The sequence below is a fragment of the Electrophorus electricus genome, chromosome 11 (genome assembly GCF_013358815.1).
Source record: "Electrophorus electricus isolate fEleEle1 chromosome 11, fEleEle1.pri, whole genome shotgun sequence".
Classification (NCBI taxonomy): domain Eukaryota; kingdom Metazoa; phylum Chordata; class Actinopteri; order Gymnotiformes; family Gymnotidae; genus Electrophorus; species Electrophorus electricus.
This window is the reverse complement of record NC_049545.1, coordinates 15,224,407-15,244,728: the sequence shown is the minus strand read 5'-3', so window position 1 is coordinate 15,244,728 and position 20,322 is coordinate 15,224,407. Positions and strand designations below refer to the sequence as shown.

Sequence of the window (20,322 nt, the reverse complement as noted above, 5' to 3'; positions counted from 1 at the left end):
GAGAGAGAGAGAGAGAGAGCGAGAGAGAGAGAGAGAGAGAGAGAGAGTGAGTAAGAGAGAACGTTTCGGACAGAGATCTTTTATCAGCTGTGCGAGCAAAGTGCGCATATATATATATATATATATATATATATATATATATATATATATATATATATATATATAATAAATTGGTAAATATATAACATAAATATATAACGGTGGTGGAATTTGCTCATTATTTATGATATTGATGAGTTTTATTATGATTATATATATATAAACATAAAATGTGACATTATGTGACATTCTTCTTAAATGTATTTATTAATTTACTCTTTAGTACTTTAGTCCTCTATGTGATTATACGTTGGAAAATAAAACTTTTATTTTGAAACAAAAAAAATACTGTTTTACAATATTGTTTGCTTCACATTTCTAGGATATTTTAAGTAAGCAGTCTTACGACCTTGCATCCTAGATTTCTGCAACAGTTCCCGTGATGGCTGCCGTGTGGCGAGCTCGTAAATTTGTCCGCTGTGTGGTCCGTTTCTCTGACCGTGATCTGTAAAAACTTCGACCTTACACATTTCACGCGTCAGAACAAGAGCTCGCAGATAAAGCAACATGGTAAATATGTTTGCGTACCTATTTGTATTAACCAGATAGCTAGCTAGGCTAAGCTGGCTAATTTTACTCCCCTTATTTAGACAGTATGACGTGTACATATACACCAACGTAACGCGAGGTGCTGAGCTCACTAACTTAGCTTAGCTGGCAGGGTTCTTGTTTACCCGCAGCCAGTCATGTCTGGCACCATAAACTGAAGGGTAAGCTTATCGTTGTCAATTTATTTCTATCTGACGCATAACTTTAAACTGTTCAGCAGCCTGTCAACTACTTAACTATTTAGCTAACAAACAACTTGATGTCGGATACTTTGCTATCTATATATAAAATACTTAGCTATGTATATAGATCTTTTGCTATATATATATATATATATATATATATATATATATATATATATATATATAGAAGACCGTTATCGCCAACAAGCCAGTGAAGTCATAGTCGATTTGTGTTGTGCTATCATAGGTTAGCTAAATTATGCTATTTGCACTATTTAGCTAGTTAGCTAATGGTATTCTACCAACCACGCATTTACCCAAAGTCGTATTTGTAACCTCACCTACAAATAGGCTGAAAGCAACCAAAACGCAGATGCTGGTTCTGTCGAAGAGGGTGAAGATGAAAATTCAGAAGACTCTAATTTGCAGGTCAGTTGCACTCATCACCGTCAGACAAGCTTGCACTGTCTGAACTGTCTTCATCTTCTTTTACCTACCTAAGACATTCCTAGTTTTGGTGTGTTTCAGCTAACAGACAACTGGGTAGTGATTTTGGTGATATATGTTAATGATTAACCACATGATTTACTTCCAGCTGGAGCTTAATGCTTTCAGGGCTCAGTGGATGTCTGAGCTACTTCCCACCTCTGGTGTTAAGAGAAGTCTTTCCAGGGCTGCTGAGCTGAAAAAGAAGCAGGAGCTGGCTAGAGAGGAAAAGGTATGTGTTCAGTGTAGTAGTCACTGGCACTGCAATTAGGTTTTGTGTTATGACACAACAGTACACAGTTAGCCTTTAGGTACACTGTTTCAAATCATATAAGGAGAGCTCTGAATAAAAGTTAACATCTGATTAATTGGCATGTATTCTGCCATAGGCCCGAGAGCTGTTTCTTAGAGCTGTTGAGAAGGAACAAAATGGGGCCGTTTATGAAGGTACTTTTTGATGCTTTACTTCTCAAAATAAAGAGCAAAACGGGGGAAAATGAACTTGTATTTTAAGATTGGATGGATATACCTGGATATGTAACTGCATCTTTTGATGTTGCAGCCATCAAGTACTATAAGAGTGCAATGCAGCTTGTGCCTGACATTGAGTTTAAGATCAACTACAGCAGATCTCCTGATCCAGATAGAGCTGGTGGGAGCTAGTAAGTCCACTGGACAGTATGTTCTTACATGCGTAATGGTATGATTTTTCTTTATTGGAAGGCCAGTGTAATAGATCACAAAACGCACATCTAGGAGGTGTTGCGTGTAGTTTTTACTCCTCCCCGCCCTTTTTAATTTTTTTTTTAGCCGCAATTTAAAGCGCTTTCCTCACATGGTTACTACAAAGTACCTGACTTGTGATGCAGTTTACTTTTGTTTCAACAAGTGAAATTTCTTTCTAATGTTTTATTTCTCTTCGCTCTCTCACTATTGCTTTTCTCTCTTGCTGTAGTTTGGAAGAGAATGAGAATGACGGTGAGATCGATGACCTCCTCGCCTACTTCCAGCAGCAGCTGACTGTAGGATGCTCCTCTCTGAAGATCTGTGAGCCTGAGGCAGAGACTTCCCAGATGCACATTTCCGGTAACGCATCAGCATGATTTTGCTGAAGTGTCCCCGCACAACCCCTCTCCTGACCGTTTGCATTACGGTGTTCCTGCGAGGTCGCTGACATTTCAGCGCACGGTCCTCGGGCCAAATTTGTCCACAGCATTGCCGCTGGAAGTGCTGATGTACATCTTCCGCTGGGTGGTGTCCTCTGACTTGGACATGCGGGCTCTAGAGCAGCTCTCCTTGGTCTGCAGGGGCTTCTACATTTGTGCAAGGTGGGGCTTTTGGGACATCTGCATGCTGTTCGCAATGTTAAAGTTAAAACTTTACTGAATTTAGGCAGCAGCAGAGGGAAAAGCAGATTTATGAACTTTGCAGACCTAGTGTTTTACTTCATAGCTTTATAAACCATGGTCGGCACTTTTGGGAAGTTGGATGCATATGAGCTGTGATGTGTCCTCACAGAGACCCTGAGATCTGGCGCTCTGCCTGTTTGAAGGTGTGGGGCCGGAGCTGCACTAAAATGCTGCCGTTTACCTCCTGGAGGGACATGTTTATAGAGAGACCACGCGTGCGCTATGATGGTAAACCTTGTGTGTGTATGTGCGTGTACTTAAGCCTCATATGTAAAATACTCATGTCCAGAATACACCTTTTCTTTCATGTTTCTCACAGGTGTTTACATTAGTAAAACATCATACATTCGTCAGGGAGAAGAGTCGTTGGATGGGTTCTACCGAGCATGGCATCAGGTAGATTACTACAGGTAGGCTAACTGCTGCATTGTTGTACTGCAAGTTTGAAAGTTTCACTGCCTTTCCTCTCATGTCCTATTAATTTTAAAAGCACATAATCTCTTTTATTCAATTAAGTCATGAGTTGGCAATAGGAAAAACACTACGTGTACAGAAGAAAGAATGGGGGGGGGGGGGAACTCTGCTTTTAACTAATTCCATAGCAAGCCTTCCCTAATGTGTGGGTGTGTGTGTGTGTGTGGGGCGGGGGTGGGGTCTGTCCATCCCCAGGTATCTGCGCTTCTTCCCTGATGGTCAAGTGATGATGATGACCACACCTGAGGAGCCTTTGGCCACCGTTCCACGTCTACGCAGCAGGAACTCGAGGTGTTTCTCTTTGGATCCTCTAACAAACCTGTTCTGAGCTCAAACATTGTGCAGAAAGACCGCCCCTGCTCCTGGAGGTCTACCCTATTGCAGTCCTTGGTTCCAACCCTTCTTGAGTTTGTTGGAGAATCCATGTCCTGCTGAAGACCTTGATTTGTCTGGGTAGAGTAGGACAGATCCAGAGAAAGAGCTGGGGATGCTTTTATGCCATTTGGTTGCGCTGTACTCGGGAGCATTGGACAGTGCATCACAATCAAATCAGGCGATATTTGCCAAGTATGCTCACACAAGGAATTTCTTCTTGGTTACAGTATCAACTTGGTACGGGATAGTGGTGGATCTAACTACCTGGGGTCCTTATTGGCTGTTCGGCCTCCAGTAACCTCAGGAATAAATGGATTTTGGCTTTTGAATTTTTATACTCTTATTATAACTATAAATAATACCAGACTGTCTTGCATGATGAGTTCTGTTTGTCTGCGTGTTTTCCTTTTTGTTTTTTTTTCTTTTCTTTTTTTCCTCCCCGCCTATGGTGGAGAGTTGGGACAAACTACTGTGTAGACTCCCAAGATTTGGTGCTATGCCCCTGGCTGTACTCAACCTTTTTTTTTTGTGAAATTGTCATGTAATCACTCTGCATCTCTGGCCGGCACAGGATGGAGTCGATCTTGTTTGGCCACTACCGGCTGTCCCAGGACCCGGACAATCAAACCAAAGTTTATGTTGTTGTCTCGAAGAGAAAAGAGGAGGTAAGCTACGGTGGTGGGAAACTGCAGTGTTCCCAGAGATTTGAATGTGGACATGTTGGTAGACAGAGGCGTGGTTTTTTGTTTGTTTGTTTTGCCTTTTTGTGTTCACATTCAATAGTGATAAATCTGCCTGTGTTTGCATGCTGCTGCAGAGGGTACCTGACTACCAGCGGAGCCGGTTCTGCAGGCGGAACCCAACCCCTGACACTGACCGCACCTTTCATGTTGGGCTGCAGTTGTCCTCTGGGGGGCGCCAGCGTTTCAACAAACTGGTCTGGATCCACCACTCTTGCCATATCACCTATAGGTAAACTGCATTGTTGGCTGTAACTTGTATGAAATGCAATAAATTTTTTTGTTGTCACATCACGTTATTTAGCATCAAGTAAATGTGAGACAATTTGTTATTAAAATGCCAGCTGCTTGTCCCGCTGGATCTATAATCCCATGTCATCAAGGCTTAATACTGATGATTTAAATGTCTGTCTGAATGTGGCTGTCTGCATAAATGGTTGAGTTGGCTGGCTATTTTCTCTCTTTGCTCTTCCAGATCAACTGGGGAAACTGTCATCACCGCATTTGACTTGGACAAAATGTACACCCCTTTGTTTTTTGCCCGTGTGAAGAGCTACACTGCTTTTTCAGAGCGCCCCCTGTGAGGTGGTCCATGAACTGCATGTAGAACATCTGCCCACCTAAATGTTTACGCCCAAATGTCGCCATGGAAATGCAAAGCCCCCTTCTCCTTTCGCTTTGATGCGCCTCCTTATGAATGTAAGCAACATTTTTGTGAGTATTTTTAGTAACATGTAGAGTACCTGTCCATTTTAACTGATGTAGGATGTCACTGATGTCCCAGTATAACCTCCATAGGTACAGTAGATCTGTTGTCTTCTGGGATGAAACTAAAGCAGAAGGAACACAGCTGTCTTCTGCTCACTTTATCCCAATAATGATGGGGGTTTTTTTTTTAAGCGTGAGTGTCTACTTATGACTTGAACAACCAAATAAACCAGTTAAAAGCTGTTTAGCTTGCCCCCCTTTTTGTTTTGTTTTTTGTTTTTTTTTTTCCTTCTTCTTCCCCCCACACAGCGCTTTTTACATAACACTTGCAGTGTAGCTTGAACTCTGCATGTTTTAAATTGGGGTTTGTTTGGTTTTTTTTTTTATATAAACCTGGCATCAAAGATCACTTGCAGCTATTCAAACTAGTTAAAAGCATAAGCTGACTTGCGATTGTCTGGCCATTTAATGCAAATATCATTGCAAAGAAGGTCTGTAGGTAAAGTAGCTGGTAGTGAACATGCAGCACAACTGGTGTAAGTTACATTTGCATTTCCAATCAGAAACCCTCCAAAATCAAACTCCACTTCTGTGTTGAAATACCACAGGACTTGCTCAGGCAGATATGATAGTAACAGATGCATACAGTACATTCTGCAACTTGGAGGGGTGCAGAGAGTGTGTATTTAAAAACTGTCCAGACCTGTCATGGTAATTAAACACTTAAACTGCAATGAGAACCACCATGGGAAAAATAGCTTTATTGACTTATACATTGTCCTGTCTCTATATAGGACTGACAACAATAAGCTAAGAAGTTTCAAACTTTCTCGTGCTGTTTTTCATTTCAAAGTGGAAAACTCATACACTGAGGTGCTGAACAGTTAGGAAATGCAATGTGGGCTGAATGTTTGTTTGTTTTTCCACATTCTCGGATGTAAAACCCAGAAAACTAAACAGTGAATCCAGAACATTAATAAGGACATGGTGAAAGTAAACTCTAGTCTAATACCATGATGGCTAACAGGGATGCTGGCTCAGGTAGTTGAAAAGTAGTCAATAAATTACAGATGGCACCAGCATGAGCAAAGTCCAGTGTGTGGTTGTGCTACGGTAATGCTATAATATTGGTATACAAACCCTTTATTAGTATATCAAACCTTTGGCCATTTTTACAGTCAGTATAATGCATGATTTACTGTATACTAGACTGATAAACTGGATGTTTTCCTGCCCCAGTGTCAAAAAAGCACAAATTAAAAAAAAGGACAAATAAAGGAGAAATGCATAAAAATTTAACAACTTGAAATGAATAGAAAATGTTGCATTACAAAACAATTGCTGCAAGATTTTTTAAAAAATCACTGTACTTCAGTTTTGTTTGCAATGTAATTTTTTTTTTTTTGTGACTGACTGTGGCTTCATGTTTGTGACAGTTTTCACTTGTCCACATCTAAGACCCTGTTTTGACTCCATAACACTGCTGTTGACTTTTTATGTGGATCAAGAAGATTATTTGTATATGAGTTGATATGAGTCTGATATAAACAACCCATTGAAAATTTTACACTTTTCACAGTCCTTTGTAAGTGTTCTGCATCTATCACACTTTGGATTTAAATGTCATTCATACTGTCTCCACTAAGACCACTTTTGTGCTTCCTAAGCTAAACTGTCAACTGCATAAGCTCCTTAAGGGGACATTTGGGTTGGGACAATGTGTGTTGAGAAAATAATCCAAAATCGTGCAGTAAAAAGGAAACATAATTCATAATATTTCTGAGTCATGTCTGACGCCTGTGGAGATCAAGGCAGCACAGCACAGCTTTCTTTGCAGAAACCTGCAAGGTTGTCTGAAGCAAGGCAGCCATAACACTGCAACCTAGGCCAAAGTTTGAGCCTTCATCTTGAAAATACAGCAAATAATCCCGGCAAGTAAAATGTAATTAGTGCTGAAATCAAGCACAAATGGCAGGATAAACACTAGTGTCTTTATTCAAACTACTAAAACAGACCACTGTGTCTATTGCAGCTTCTTTGCAGCTTTGTATGTCTGATTTTAATACAATTAAAACACCTTAGAGGGACACAGCACTGCAGAGTTAAGAATCAGATATCAGATGGATATTTTTGGCCCAAGTGCTGGCATTTAAGGCATTTACTGGCTACATCATATTACCAACTCAAAATATTGTGACAGTACTACAAAGAAAATACATAAGTTACAATCACAGAAACTGGCGACGTGATGTCTTTTAAGGCAATTTTGAGATCATTTTAAAAGTTTTTTTTTAAGTTGACTTTAGTTGGTTAATTTACATTAGTGGCAAAGAAACAAATGTCTCAAATTGTCGAGTCACACATTAGCACATTAAACTTTAGCAGGTAAATTATCTGTTTGTTGTGCAGAATTATTCTTTTTTTTCCACACTTCAAAATCAATATTTCTGTGTTCCCTATTCCTAATTAAAGCTATTCTTCTAATTTCAGTTTTGATGCTTCTAACAATGCTACACTGAAAGAAACACTCTGAATACAATATTGTTGCTTCATCTTAGCACATTATTTGCCATTGCACTGGAATGCATTATGACTAAAGGTAATTTCCATGGTTTCATTTGTTGACACATTATGGCTTGATTGACTTTATAATTTCTAATGTATGATACTTTAGTAACATACGAACTAATTAAAATAGTACACTAATCAAACCACTGATGTCTTATTTTGAAAACACTGGAGATGAATTAGAACAATTCTACAATTAGATCTGTGGACCCAAAGCATGGATACAATCCTGCCTGTGTTAAAAAACGCATGTCATAGGCCTATACAGCATAGTAGAAATGATGCCAGTGACATCATCCATGCAATTGATGATCAAGTCGAGTTCAAACAGGGCTCTTCTGGGTTAGCTTCTGGCTTGATCCTCAGCAATCAGGTGAGAGGATTATGACATCTATGTGGCAGCTGATTGCCACTATAAAATGGAAGGATGGAAATGGTGCTATGGCTATAAAGTTTAGAGCAAGTGTCAATGAGAGCAGTGTGTGTCTGCACAGACACAGTGTGCACATCTATAGTGTCATTTGCAAGCAGCTGCCACTTTGCTAAAATGAAAATAGAAATATGAAGCACTAGTGTTTATTAAGATCTCATACATTTAATCACTTCTCAGTACTAAATATGAAAAACACACTATATATCATGATTTATTGGTAGTTTTCAATGTGTATGTAATGGCTGTAATGCTGTTTAAACATCCAGTCTTGGAGGTCAGGTCTTGTTAGCAACTAAGCCTCCCAATGGGTGATTCATTTTTGCCAAGTCACACTGCTCTGGACACAATGATTTGAAATACATCTTAGTTGATTACTGTGTAAACCTACAGTATAATATAAAACAACAACAACAAAAAACAAACAAATAAGCAACAACTCCAAGAGCAGTCATAATGTAAAAGTGGTCCACTTTTACAACAATCGCTAACAAGTTTCATCAACCAGGAAAAAGGACCCAAAATCAAACTTGCCAACTTCACATAATTTCTTCTACTTTGGATTTTTTTTTTTTTTTTTTGCTGAGATCAATCCTCTCCACAAGTGAATCATGTTTAATAATTTTGATTAATTTACAATGATTTCCAATAAAGATATAATTCCAATAATAATACAGTGCTGAAGTTTTTTTGGTCTATTCTATGAAGTCATTTTCCCCCTAAATCCATGCTTTTTCCTACATCTATTAGAAATGTTAAGACTTTGTTAGAATGCTAAATAAGTTTAATTTTGTGAAATTAATTCACCTTTGATACTAAAAATGTCCTATGTAACTTGAACCCTGTTTTTAAAATTAAGTAATTTTACTTTTACTTCACCCTGTCTCTCCTTTCTGAGTGTTATGGTCTTTGATTCAATATGAACAATAACAGGTTATAGTATGCAAACTGTTAGGAATCTCTTAAAGATTAAAACTTCAGTTGTGTTGTTTTGTTTTTTTTCTCTATAGTGCATATACTAAGCTCTTGTGGTGCAAAGTCCTAGATCATCACTTTGACAGCAATGTTACACAGACGTATAAACCATGAGGATCAAAAGACGACTCAGAAAGCTACTGGACAATTGGTCAATCAGCCCTTGGCTTCCTATGTTTTAGTTCCTCTGATGAAGCAGCCCCGTTCATGTGGCCGTTGTGGGACGACATGGCACCATGCCCGAAGTCCTTTTCCCAAGTGATTCCACGTCTCTTATAGGTCTGAGAGAGAGTTCCACACTTAGAATTAGATCACACTTCTTGCCATATTTGCTGACCATTCCACCACCAGATTTTATGGACTCCTTTCTCATTGATTTTGTTTCATGAAGCCAGTAACACAGCACAAAAGGTGGAATAAGATACTGTTGCTGAAAAAAACTCACACATCCAAGTCCCATTTGAGAGTGTGTGAAGCCATTTTTGTTAACATGAACATAAATAAATAAATAAATAAATAAATAAATAAATAAATAAATAAGACTGATTATATGCACTGATTCTTGGATGATCTTAACTCTAGTGCCTGCAACCACTAAAAATGTTAGCATGTTAAGACATTAACACTGGCACTGGTTACTAGCCCTGCACTCAGAGCTCAATTCATGACTCCATAACTGTGGAATATGCCCCGTAGCTATTCTTTCAGTGGCATCGAAGTCTTAACATGTCTCTTACATTTGTAAGCTGCATTAACATTTCATTTAAAAGAACTTTGTTCTGAAAGAGGCCTTAAAGTGAGTCTTACAAGCAGAGACAAAGACAGGACCACCCCCTAAGAAAAAAAACACTGTCCTACCTTTACGTAGAAGTTCATGAAGAGAATGATGAGAGTGATCATATAACTGATCTGGAAATACAACCAACCCATTGGGAAACCGCACGTCCAGACCACAGCACAAGCTGTCTGGATCATGGTCATAACAAACTGGATCTGTTGGAGTGGGAAGGAGAACGCAGAAAGTCAAGCACACTGACCGGGAACACTTTGTCAGCCATAGTTGTATGTATTCATTCTGAAAACATGACTGCGTAGGAAGGACAGCGATCATGATGCATATCATGATTTTACGCCACTTTCGTCAGTGTTTAATGAAAACATTTTCCAAGTTGGTAGGCAGCTCACCAGCTGCCCTTGGGTTATATACTTCTTCCACCAGAGGTATGGTCGTATAGCAGGAATGGCAGAGAGCCCGTAATAGGAGTACATGAGCACATGGATGAAGCTGTTGAACGTAGCGCCAAAATAAGCTGGAGAAACAAAGGAAAACAGACCATGAGATGGTGGGTCTTCTTAGAGGGCTCCTCATTATTACCCTATACTCCACAGGTCCTTGATAGCAACTGCTTGTATTTCAAAACATGCCCATGCAACTGTTTTGATTGACCAATTTGAGTCTTCATCTGGGTTGAGCTGAACCGTGCATGTTGTGAAGTCTATAATAGTTAATCCATCTCAAGTGCATTTACTACAGGTTAGAGCAGCAGTTTTTATTTGCAGCCATGTTTGAATGGGACCATGCTGATAAGGCAGGGTGCACTACAATTTACGGAACATTGCGTTCTAGATAAGCAACCACCGCAATCATACAACAATCAGTGCACCTTCAATGTATGGGCACCCATCTTATCATTGTACACATATGCATATCTCTAAAGTATAAATTATCCATGATCTGCTCAGTAAGGTGGCAGTAGACATACATGCCACAACTCTATGGAACATGTAGAAAAAATGTTCACCTCTTAAGTGGGGTAAAACCAAGAATTACATGATGCTGCACTTATTTTCAGGAGCAACTGGACACATTTTTGTCTTGGTGCATTTGCTTTCGCGCAACTGATTTATTCAGCACATAACCTGTGGTCCTCAGCGCTTTTGGAGCTGGAGCTGAGAGACTAAGTCGGAGACTCACAATGGCCACATGGCACCCAGTTCATGACGAACCACCAGATGTTCAACATGGTGGCATGGTGGTAGACGTGCAGGAAGGTGATCTGGTGGTTGTTCTTCCGCAGGATGAAGAAGAATGTGTCCATGAACTCGATGACCTTGGAGAAGTAGTACCACCACAGTACGTGGATGATCTGCCGGGGAGGCCGTAAAAGAGAACGAGGTTAACAAACCAACACTTGGAGCAGCTCAGCTTGCCACTCAGCTGAGCATTCCAACTTGCTACTCTTGTGTGTCAATCCTTTGTATTACATCAATGAAGATATTCCCATAAACACAACTGGAATAATGCCTCACTGCCAAAGGTTCATGATTGCCATTTTTAAATCATGCCCCTTACTGATTGGTCTTACCTCAAAAACGATAATGGGCTATTTCAGACTTTGCATAAATTTACAGCATCTGGCAGATCCAGAGTAACTTACATATTTATCAGTGCGACAATATGTGTGCTCCCTGGGAATGAAACCCCTCACCTTGGTGTTGCTAGTACCGTGTTCATCCTGTTCTACTATATGGGATGTGCGAGTGTTATATTCAAGTGACTTTGACTTTGTTAGCATGTTCTGACTAAGGCTACTGAATCGACACCTTTATAGGTAGATATGATCAAATCAACAAATAAAATCATTGCAGTGTGATCAGAGGGACAAATTTAGAGTCACATGGCTCATTTATCTGTCTCGAAAAAATGCAGGGAATAACTGATAGTCTATAGATCCCATCAGTATTTGATACTTGATATAAAAAAAAAAACAATAAACATGTTCTAAAGAAAGAACAAATGCAGGAACATTCAGAGTCTTTAGGTGTGCACCGATGGACATTATTATTGCTACATTACTGCAGTGCTTAACAGAGACGCTGTGCCTGCTGCTGCTACAGGGGTGGTGCATGACGACTCACGGTATTGTGATTATCACAGACTGGCCTGCCTATCAAGGTGTTTGGGGAAAAGGTTTGCAGCAGAGCTGTGAGCCCTACTGAGACTTGGCAATCATGATGCAATGCACCTGGTAACGGCTCAGGCATCCCAGGAAGCTAATGAAAAACAATTCACCTGGAAAAGATTGCCTTGCACTACGTGACGTCTCAGGAGGATGTGAGTAATATCGAGGTGTGTGACACTTAGGTGCAAGAATAGACCAATACCCAATAAGTTACTGGGGGGGGGCGGTTAAATTTGATGAACGCACGAACTGACTAAATGTGTGAAACAGGAAACAAGATGTGTGTGCTTGTCTTACCTTGTCATCAGCCTCTCCGGCGCTGTGAGTGTCTTGACAGAAGAAGTTATATCCACCTTGCCAGACAGCGGTCACAAGCTGCAGAAACACATGGGGGTGGAAGGTGGGAGGGTTCAAAATCATTAACACTACAAAGCCAGTGAGCCTTAATGTTTATGCAACCAGAACCTGGGCCTTTCAGTGCACCGTTTTGAAGTCTTCCACTGAGATTAGTGCCCATGCACTGCAGCGCAACACATGAACATAAGGAAGCATAAACAAAGGAATATTGGTTCAAAGAGGAAATGGAATCACCACAGATTACCACATGGCTGTATGCATTGGTGTTCAGGGGTGGGAAAGAGGCACTTCTACATTTAAACACCAATGTAGGGATGAACCGCTCTTTGTCTCCCTGTGCGTTCATCAGTGGGCGGGACCTTCTACACTGAAGTGTCCTCTGAGCTCGTGACCTGCCTTTGTTTACTGTGTCACTTCTGCGGCATTCTTTTTTTTTAACCTTCTCAATCAGATCTTTGTTTCTTCTTTTTGTCCAATTTTTGCATGCAAGCAGCCATATCGAAATCTATCCTTTTCACATGACAAATACTTGTACAATAGGAAGTGGCTTAAAACTTCGTATGGGTGGAGATCTAAACTCAAACAAATTTATCTAAACTCAATCTAAAAGACAGTTTCAGAGAAGCTAAGAAGAAAGTTAATTAAGCTTCCAGTTACAGGGCATTGATAAACCACAGCAAAGTAACTACATATAAACATCTACTTTGTTACACTATAATAAATTGCTTTTAAAGCAGTTACCTACTTTGAAGTTCATGAGAAACAGGAATGATTGAGCAGCATCTAGCCTAATAAGGATGACAACAACTGGATCTCCTAACTAAATGACACTTAACATGGGTTGCTGACAAAGGCTTGCCCATAGTGGCCTAATGGCACTTATAACAGAAGTCATTCAAATTCTACTGCCTCAAACTGGACAGAATTCAGAATATTTAGATTATAGGACTAAGGACCAGACTAACCTGGTAGCAACTTCTCTACATCTTTCCTATACTTATATACTATATTCAGGTGAGGGCATTCAGGTGACACAAAACACAATTAAAGCTTTTTATAAAGCTTGATTACCTTGGCTTTTGGAAGGATGGCAGATTGACATGACAATAAAGGGAACTTTAGTCTATCTGGAAATCTACCCTATTCAACTCATATGAAATCATCCAGCGCTTTTGCTATGCCCTGTCTCTACTTCTCCACATGAGACCCCTGAGTCTGGTCCTACTTTTGAGTGAAAACAAGAGTCTCATCCTGCTAATTGCACATGGATGGACAAGTGGACCCCTGCAAAGCCTCTGGCAGATAAACATCAGATCGATTCTCTATGGGCCAGGATGGAAAATTAGCTTAAAACTACACCTCTTCTGGAGAAACTACAGCACGCAGACCGGTTAGGAATACTTTCTTCTCTATGCTACTGTTTAGATTAAAAGATTATTTGCATATTTTGGGTATGTTTTGAAATCTAACAGTTGACAACGAGCAAATGAGTTTTGAAAAAAACGATCAACTACTAATCAAGACAAGTCGTTCAACTTGCAGGTTTATTGAGAGTTTAATCGATTAGCCAAAGTAAATGAACCTTCTCTGAAGTATTTTTTTTATAAAGGTCAGTCAAATATTTATGCTGATAAAATGAGACTGCTGAACGTACTACAGCACAAAACAACTTTTAGGAAGGGCGAGCAATCATTTGAAGCTACTCCAAAGACAACACAGCAGTAGTGTGCTAGCTGTGAAGAGCCAGCGCCTATGTGCTTGTTGAGGCAACAAACGTGGTGAAGGCCAGAAGCCCCCCCCAAGGGCCTTTCAGAACACAGACAGCAGCCTGACATACGCTTATGAATATAAATTAATTAACCAACTTTGCACTGATTATTTAGCAACAGGAATTCTAACTAATGCTGCACTGCTACTTGCCAGTGAAGCAGTATGTAAGAAATCATAGGTATATAAGAAGTCTATATTTTTGATGCAGAATAAAAATTAATAATATTGTAAAACAATTTGTGGTTGAGCATAATGCTTGTGTGTAGCCACGTTTTTGCACGTTTTTGATTTGCATAATACTCACTGTATGAGTAGCACACATAATATCACAATACTGGCTACAAAGTGAAGAGAACCCATACTATTGACCCACCTGGTGAAACATGTAAAGGGAGAGCAGACTGAGGGCCAGGTTATACACCACTAAAATCCTCTGACAGGAGAACGCCTTCCTGTTCCTCATGCACTTGGGCCCCATCCACACAATCAAGAGGTATGTGATGGTAAAAGCTAGAGTGGGTAGGTAGTTGTCTAGCAGAAACCATCCTTTCACACGAGGATCTGAGAAGAAAAAAATAAAACTTAATTGTGCCTGGTTTTCTCCCTCTGGTGTTGTCATTTCAATCGATCACATCCAGGCTGGTAAATTAGGCCATATAGCAAGATGTTTAAAAGAAAAAGGGAGAAACACTGTACTACTCTGTGATATGGTCCAATTTAGATCACTGTATTTTGAAACAATAATGCATTGCTTCGTCAGTCTTAAAACTAGTCTGAGACTTTGTCAAAACAGAGAAGAAATCAAACAGTACAAACAAAGCATTTTGGAATTTCAATCATTCAAATGAAGAATTAATACTAAATCCTGTCAATCCTACAACAAAGTGTGCTCAAACACTAAAAACAAATCAGGAACTGTCTATGGTGGAAGAACAAACAAATGATATACATAAAAAGCATTTTTAGTGTGAAATTAATGTATTTCGGAATAGGGCTGGGCAATAGAACAATCTCAAAATAGGATCGCAAGAAAATGTCAAAATCGATGTTTTTTTATATTTTTACTCGATAAGGATAGATGTAACAGCATATAACGCAGCAGAAATAAACACAACAGGAGCCAATCAGTCAGTTTTGGGTTGCACATCAAAGTATGTTTATTCCCTACTGCGAAGCCTTGTTTGAGCTACCAGCGCTGAAAACTAGGAACTCTAGGAAAAAATTTGTGAAATGTGCAATATCCTCCAAAGCTGAAGAAACTCTTGAAAAAAAAGTTAACAGGATATATGCACATGGTTTGGACATCTAAAAAGTGATGAACCACGATTAAGACAGTCAGCAAACTATGCCATTGGTCGGTGCATACCAAGACAGGAAACAAATCTTTTCCATCACCTGGAAAAGTGCCATCCCAGTGACCACAGTCACTATATCCAGAGTGGGAAAATGTGGCCCATGTTAGTCCATCCATGTTTAATCAGCCCTAGTGGGACTGTGGCAAAACAACAAATTGTGTCATCTTTTGTGGTCATTACCCCATATGAAACGTAATTAAAAGGATCAGATCTCAAAAGCACAATTTCAGTGATATAAAAAGTGCAGATGTAGCATATTGACTGGTTTACAGTGTTTACATTTTGCACATTTTACACAGATTTCTATCTTTAAAATGCAAAACCAGTCTATAATTATTACTTTATTTTGTTAAAATACAGTTTGTGAAGTGTTAGAACCCTCTGGTTTCCTTAGGTTTCAGTCATTAGCAGGATACTCTTCAAGTTGGCAGCATTATTCAATTATATATCATGATAAATATTGATATTGCTCAATATGGGAAAAATTATCATGATCATATTTTTGCAATATCACCCAGCCCTATTTCAGAATCATATCAGCATATTTGTTAATACATGTTAGGTTTCTGTTAATTGTTAGGTCTCTAACAATCACAATCGGAGACCTAATGGTGCATTACCATTAATATCCCACAAAACTCCTGTGGCCCATGATATGACAAGAATTAATTGACAATACGAACTGACCTCATAAAGAATTTAAAGCAAGCAAAGATCCAGCTTTACTTTTAACTGTGTTCTATTGAACATGCCATGAAGTCGAATTAAATTAAAATTACCTTTTCAGAATTTGGCAGACATCCTTACTAGAGTAACATATATTTATCAGTATAACAGTATGTGTGCTCCCTAGGAATGGTACCCCTGACCTGGTTATTGCTAGCACCTTGCTCTGTCTGTTCTACCAGGTGGGGTACAGGAGGATAATTTACATAGGCATATTTACATATGCACATATACATAAACTGAATTAGATGCTCTGTTCTGGAGCATAGTTGATAATAAATACTAGTAAAGAACTCTAGCAAGTACCTGTAACTTAGGGATAATGACTTTACCAGAGGCAACTGCCCAGGCTACTCACTTCCAGTCATCCTCTGTGTTTCCTGGCATGTCCTCGTCCAATCAGAATGGTTTATTTTCTGCAATTACAGCCACTGTCCTCAACGAGACCAAAGCCGAAGTTCACACTGTTCCCTTTTTTGCATGGAAATTGGATTTCCTGATGCTTCAGGAGGATGAGGTGATCAGTCTGTCTTTATGTTTTAAATAAGCACATACAGGTCTACTATTACAAAGAAAATCTTATGGCTGCAGTCATGGATTTGTCCCTGAATGGACACCAGGCAAAGTTAAAGAAATTTCCCCAAATGCAATGTTTGTGCACTGTTATGTACACAGATTAAACCTAGTGTTGTCCCAGTGGACAAAATGCTTGCCTGAAGCTAGTGTGTTTTCGCAACACTCACTGGATTTGCCACATTTTTTGCTAAATCTACAAAGAGGATGGCCTTTCTTGTGCCTCCAGGATGTTCACGGTTTAAATTACAATACATGACATTTTAGAGGATGAGACCATAGTTGACTAGAGAAGGACACATTCAATGCCGCTAAAGGCTTCAATCAGGACATCAGAGGACATGAAAAAATCTCAGAAATTGCTGCGGTCTTTGACGCTGTGCAGCAGAGGAAGTCCTCTTTTGCAAACATACAATAGAGAATCTTCTTTCTTTTTCAAAGGGGAAGAGGTCAGATCCTCCAAATGAACCTATGCAAAAGATTCAGTGTCTGTCACAGTTGTCGGATCTCGTGGCCATCTTAGACAATCTTAGCAATCAGATTTCTCAGTTCAGAAAGTATGTGCTTCTTCGAAGTAATCAAGCCAAGCAAATTTGTTTAAATGAGTGGTGTGTTCCTTTCCTGAGGAGGCATTCCAAAACTTGCTTAAAAGTTATGGCCATTTCTCTGGTGCAGGGAGACTGAATTCTGAGCAATAATCCTTTACTCATATCATGACCTTTAGGGCAACAGGGTACAGCTGTGTAACTGTCAAGCCTATTGGTGTTATATAAGAAGTATCAGAACTATGGTTTAAAAATATATTTGTAGTACAATTGTTTTCTATTTATTTTGATTTAAAAATTATTTGTTTAGTTGAAAAGTTTATTTTGATGGAAAAGTCATATGCCTGTTATGCGCTTTTTCAAGAGCTCATGTGTAATGAAATCAATTGGTCACATTACAGGTGTGGACTGACCAAATACGCTTTTCCACATGATATTTGGACAACTCCAGCAAGTTGTTCTATACAATATTTTAGTGAATACTCAAAAAGTGGTTGCAGGAAAAAGTAGGAGGAAGTCAGAATTCACATATGAATAACAACAAATGTAATAATTGACTAATTTTATGATATGGGCATAAACTGTGCTTCCCCTATTTCAAAGACTGCCAGTATCCACTTGTCTTTAACATGTCTGTTCATGTGTTACTGATGTGCCAGTACAATAAAACAGTTACTAATTACTAAGAACATTAAGCATACATGACTCATCAACAAAACTTTCAAGTTTGAGAATAAATGGTCTCTCCAGCATTGTTTGATTGTTTGCTTTTGAAAGTACAGTAGAAAGCAGCAAAACACAGGTGCTGTCCAGATCGAACACAGCAAGGCCACCATGCACTCCTGGACTGGTTCCTTCTCATAGGAGGGGCTGTGTGCGAGTTAGGGGAGCCATGCTGAACTTACCTCTGGGGCCCATCCATGAGTCAATATATGTGTTAAGTCTGTGATTAAAGGTCTCCATCTCCATCCTGTGGCAAAAGATAGAGTGAGATGCCTGAGTTTTTGCTCTCCCCTCTGAAGTGAGCGAGCCATCTTTGACAACTCAAATAAATGGGATCTATATAAGGATACTACAGAACATGACCAAAGAATTCCTTTGGAGAAAGAGTCAGGTTTGGCAACGGTGAGCCAGGATAACAAACAGTCTTTACATAAATAAAGATGAATAAAGTCGTAGTCATAGGGACAATTCAACTTTGTTTCCAATTGTTAAGTTCATTTCTTAAAAGTATTGTTTTGTAATATTGGATTCTAGGAGCCTTACACATGGGTTGGCTATTTACATTTACCTGACACTTTTATCCAAAGTGACTTACAATTCTGACTGAACACAACTTGAGCTCAGGGGCCCAACAGCAGCCGTGGTTGTGGGGGGACTTGAACTGGCAACCTTCTAGCTACTAGTTAAGTACCTTAACCACTGAGCTACCACCATCCCCAGTTCATGTGTTCCACTAGGGTGCATCCAACTATTGCTGAAAACTGATCCATTCAAAATCAGCTGTCATGCTCCATTTTATTATGAGAGTTCAACTTTAATGTCCTGCCAACCACACACAATTACACAGCATTATAGAACAGTCCTTCACAACCCCTTTAAGCATTTAGATACAAAAAAACAGAAATACATTTTCCAATATGTATATACACAGTACACCCCCCCCCCCCCCCCACACACACACACACAATAAGAGTATCCTTAGAGTTTTTTAAGTGGCATGAAAGGCATGACAATTATGCACATTTAGATCAGCCTACATGAAGAAATATAGCTTCCACTACAATTTTAGCCTCCACTACATCAGTTACATCAACGGCAGTTGCGATGGACAACAGTTAATCATTTCTTAAAAGCCATTGGGTGTGCAGAAATCTAGTTTTGCAATCACAACATGGCATGACATTCCAGTATAAAACTTCTTGCCAGGAGGCACACTTAGACCTTAGACTTATAATGATACTCGAAAACTATCCTAATACTGAAGATGTGGTTGTAGCCTTACGTCTATCTCAGATCCTATCGTTGAGGGTTTTTTCCTGGTCTAAATCCAAAATAGACTAGCTTCGTATTAAAAGAGTGAAGTGAAATTAATGTTTTTTGTCATACGTAATACGGGTAACAAGACATCTCTGCATTACAGGTCATTAAAACAGGCATCAGACGAACCTCCGTATCTTATTAGTAACGATCCATCTCTTAGTCCATAAGGACTTACAGTTCAACTAACATGTTTAACACAGTGGGCTGAACATCAAAACATTCTTGCTAATTCAAAAGAAATGAATGAATTAATGAACATACCTATTTCCGGATGTCCTTGGGTACGTCCTGCCGCTCCTCGCGTACCTACCCAACTCCTCGCGAATCTGTGCGAAGAGTGTAAAAGCTTCGTGAACTAAATGGCCCCGTGCCCTTAGCGTCAGAAGTGACGGTGTCCTACCTCGAGGCGTATAACGGGATGGGAACTAAATATCATAGTAACCTGATAGGACAAAGTCTACAACGCCTTGCTTACTCAGTTGGGATGATAATTTCCTGATAATAGAACAAATTGTAGGGAAAATGTAAAGAAAAACTATTATTTTCCTTTGTGCAAGTTATTATAAGCCGACCCTTCCACGAATTATCCTATTGTTAAAAATAAGTAATGTTCTAAACAGAAACGCACTTCGCTCTCAATCTTTTTCATAGTTAGTGAATTTACACTTGGTAGAATCGTGGATCGTATTTTAATAGGATAAAGTTTATATTTAATGCGTTACTTCGTCTACACTTGGTTTAGGAACGCAATGCTGGAACTATATGTGTTTTATGTATGCCTACCAATACTAGCTACAGAACCTACGTAACAGTACCGTTGTACGGGTTTAGGGCCCGTGTCAGAAATCATGACGCTTCATAGGCGTTGACCGTCTCTGCTACATAGTCACCCCATTCGTATCGAGTTAGAACGGGCCAATCACAGCGCTGCCCTCCTGTTCCTGTGAAAAGCTGTGCGAGCAGGCTGCGCGTGACGTACTGCTCTTTGTGTGAGT

General features: G+C 39.5%; 2 protein-coding genes across 3 annotated transcripts; one reads left to right on the top strand and one right to left on the bottom strand.

Annotated features, from left to right (window-relative positions):
• The first annotated feature begins 454 nt into the window (after positions 1-454).
• On the top strand, positions 455-6,589 carry fbxo9 (F-box protein 9). The gene is made up of 13 exons (XM_027026551.2): positions 455-609; positions 1,182-1,259; positions 1,426-1,548; positions 1,706-1,763; positions 1,879-1,978; positions 2,272-2,402; positions 2,530-2,644; positions 2,835-2,953; positions 3,045-3,135; positions 3,395-3,490; positions 4,146-4,239; positions 4,392-4,546; positions 4,790-6,589. The coding sequence occupies exons 1-13, from the start codon at positions 607-609 to the stop codon at positions 4,896-4,898; spliced, it is 1,272 nt and encodes a 423-aa protein (XP_026882352.2). The 5' UTR covers positions 455-606; the 3' UTR covers positions 4,899-6,589.
• A 410-nt stretch (positions 6,590-6,999) lies between these two features.
• elovl5 (ELOVL fatty acid elongase 5) lies at positions 7,000-20,110 on the bottom strand. 2 transcript variants are annotated; one of them, XM_027026572.2, is made up of 8 exons: positions 19,589-20,110; positions 18,190-18,254; positions 14,459-14,646; positions 12,256-12,333; positions 10,971-11,142; positions 10,181-10,305; positions 9,854-9,988; positions 7,000-9,276 (listed from the first exon to the last, which is right to left on the bottom strand). In XM_027026572.2, exons 2-8 carry the CDS (start codon positions 18,251-18,253, stop codon positions 9,148-9,150), a joined length of 891 nt encoding a protein of 296 aa, XP_026882373.2. In that variant the 5' UTR covers position 18,254; positions 19,589-20,110; the 3' UTR covers positions 7,000-9,147. The 2 variants fall into 2 exon arrangements, with proteins under 2 accessions (XP_026882373.2, XP_026882365.2); XM_027026564.2 differs by lacking the exons at positions 18,190-18,254; positions 19,589-20,110 and adding an exon at positions 15,481-15,911.
• Positions 20,111-20,322: the final 212 nt, after the last annotated feature.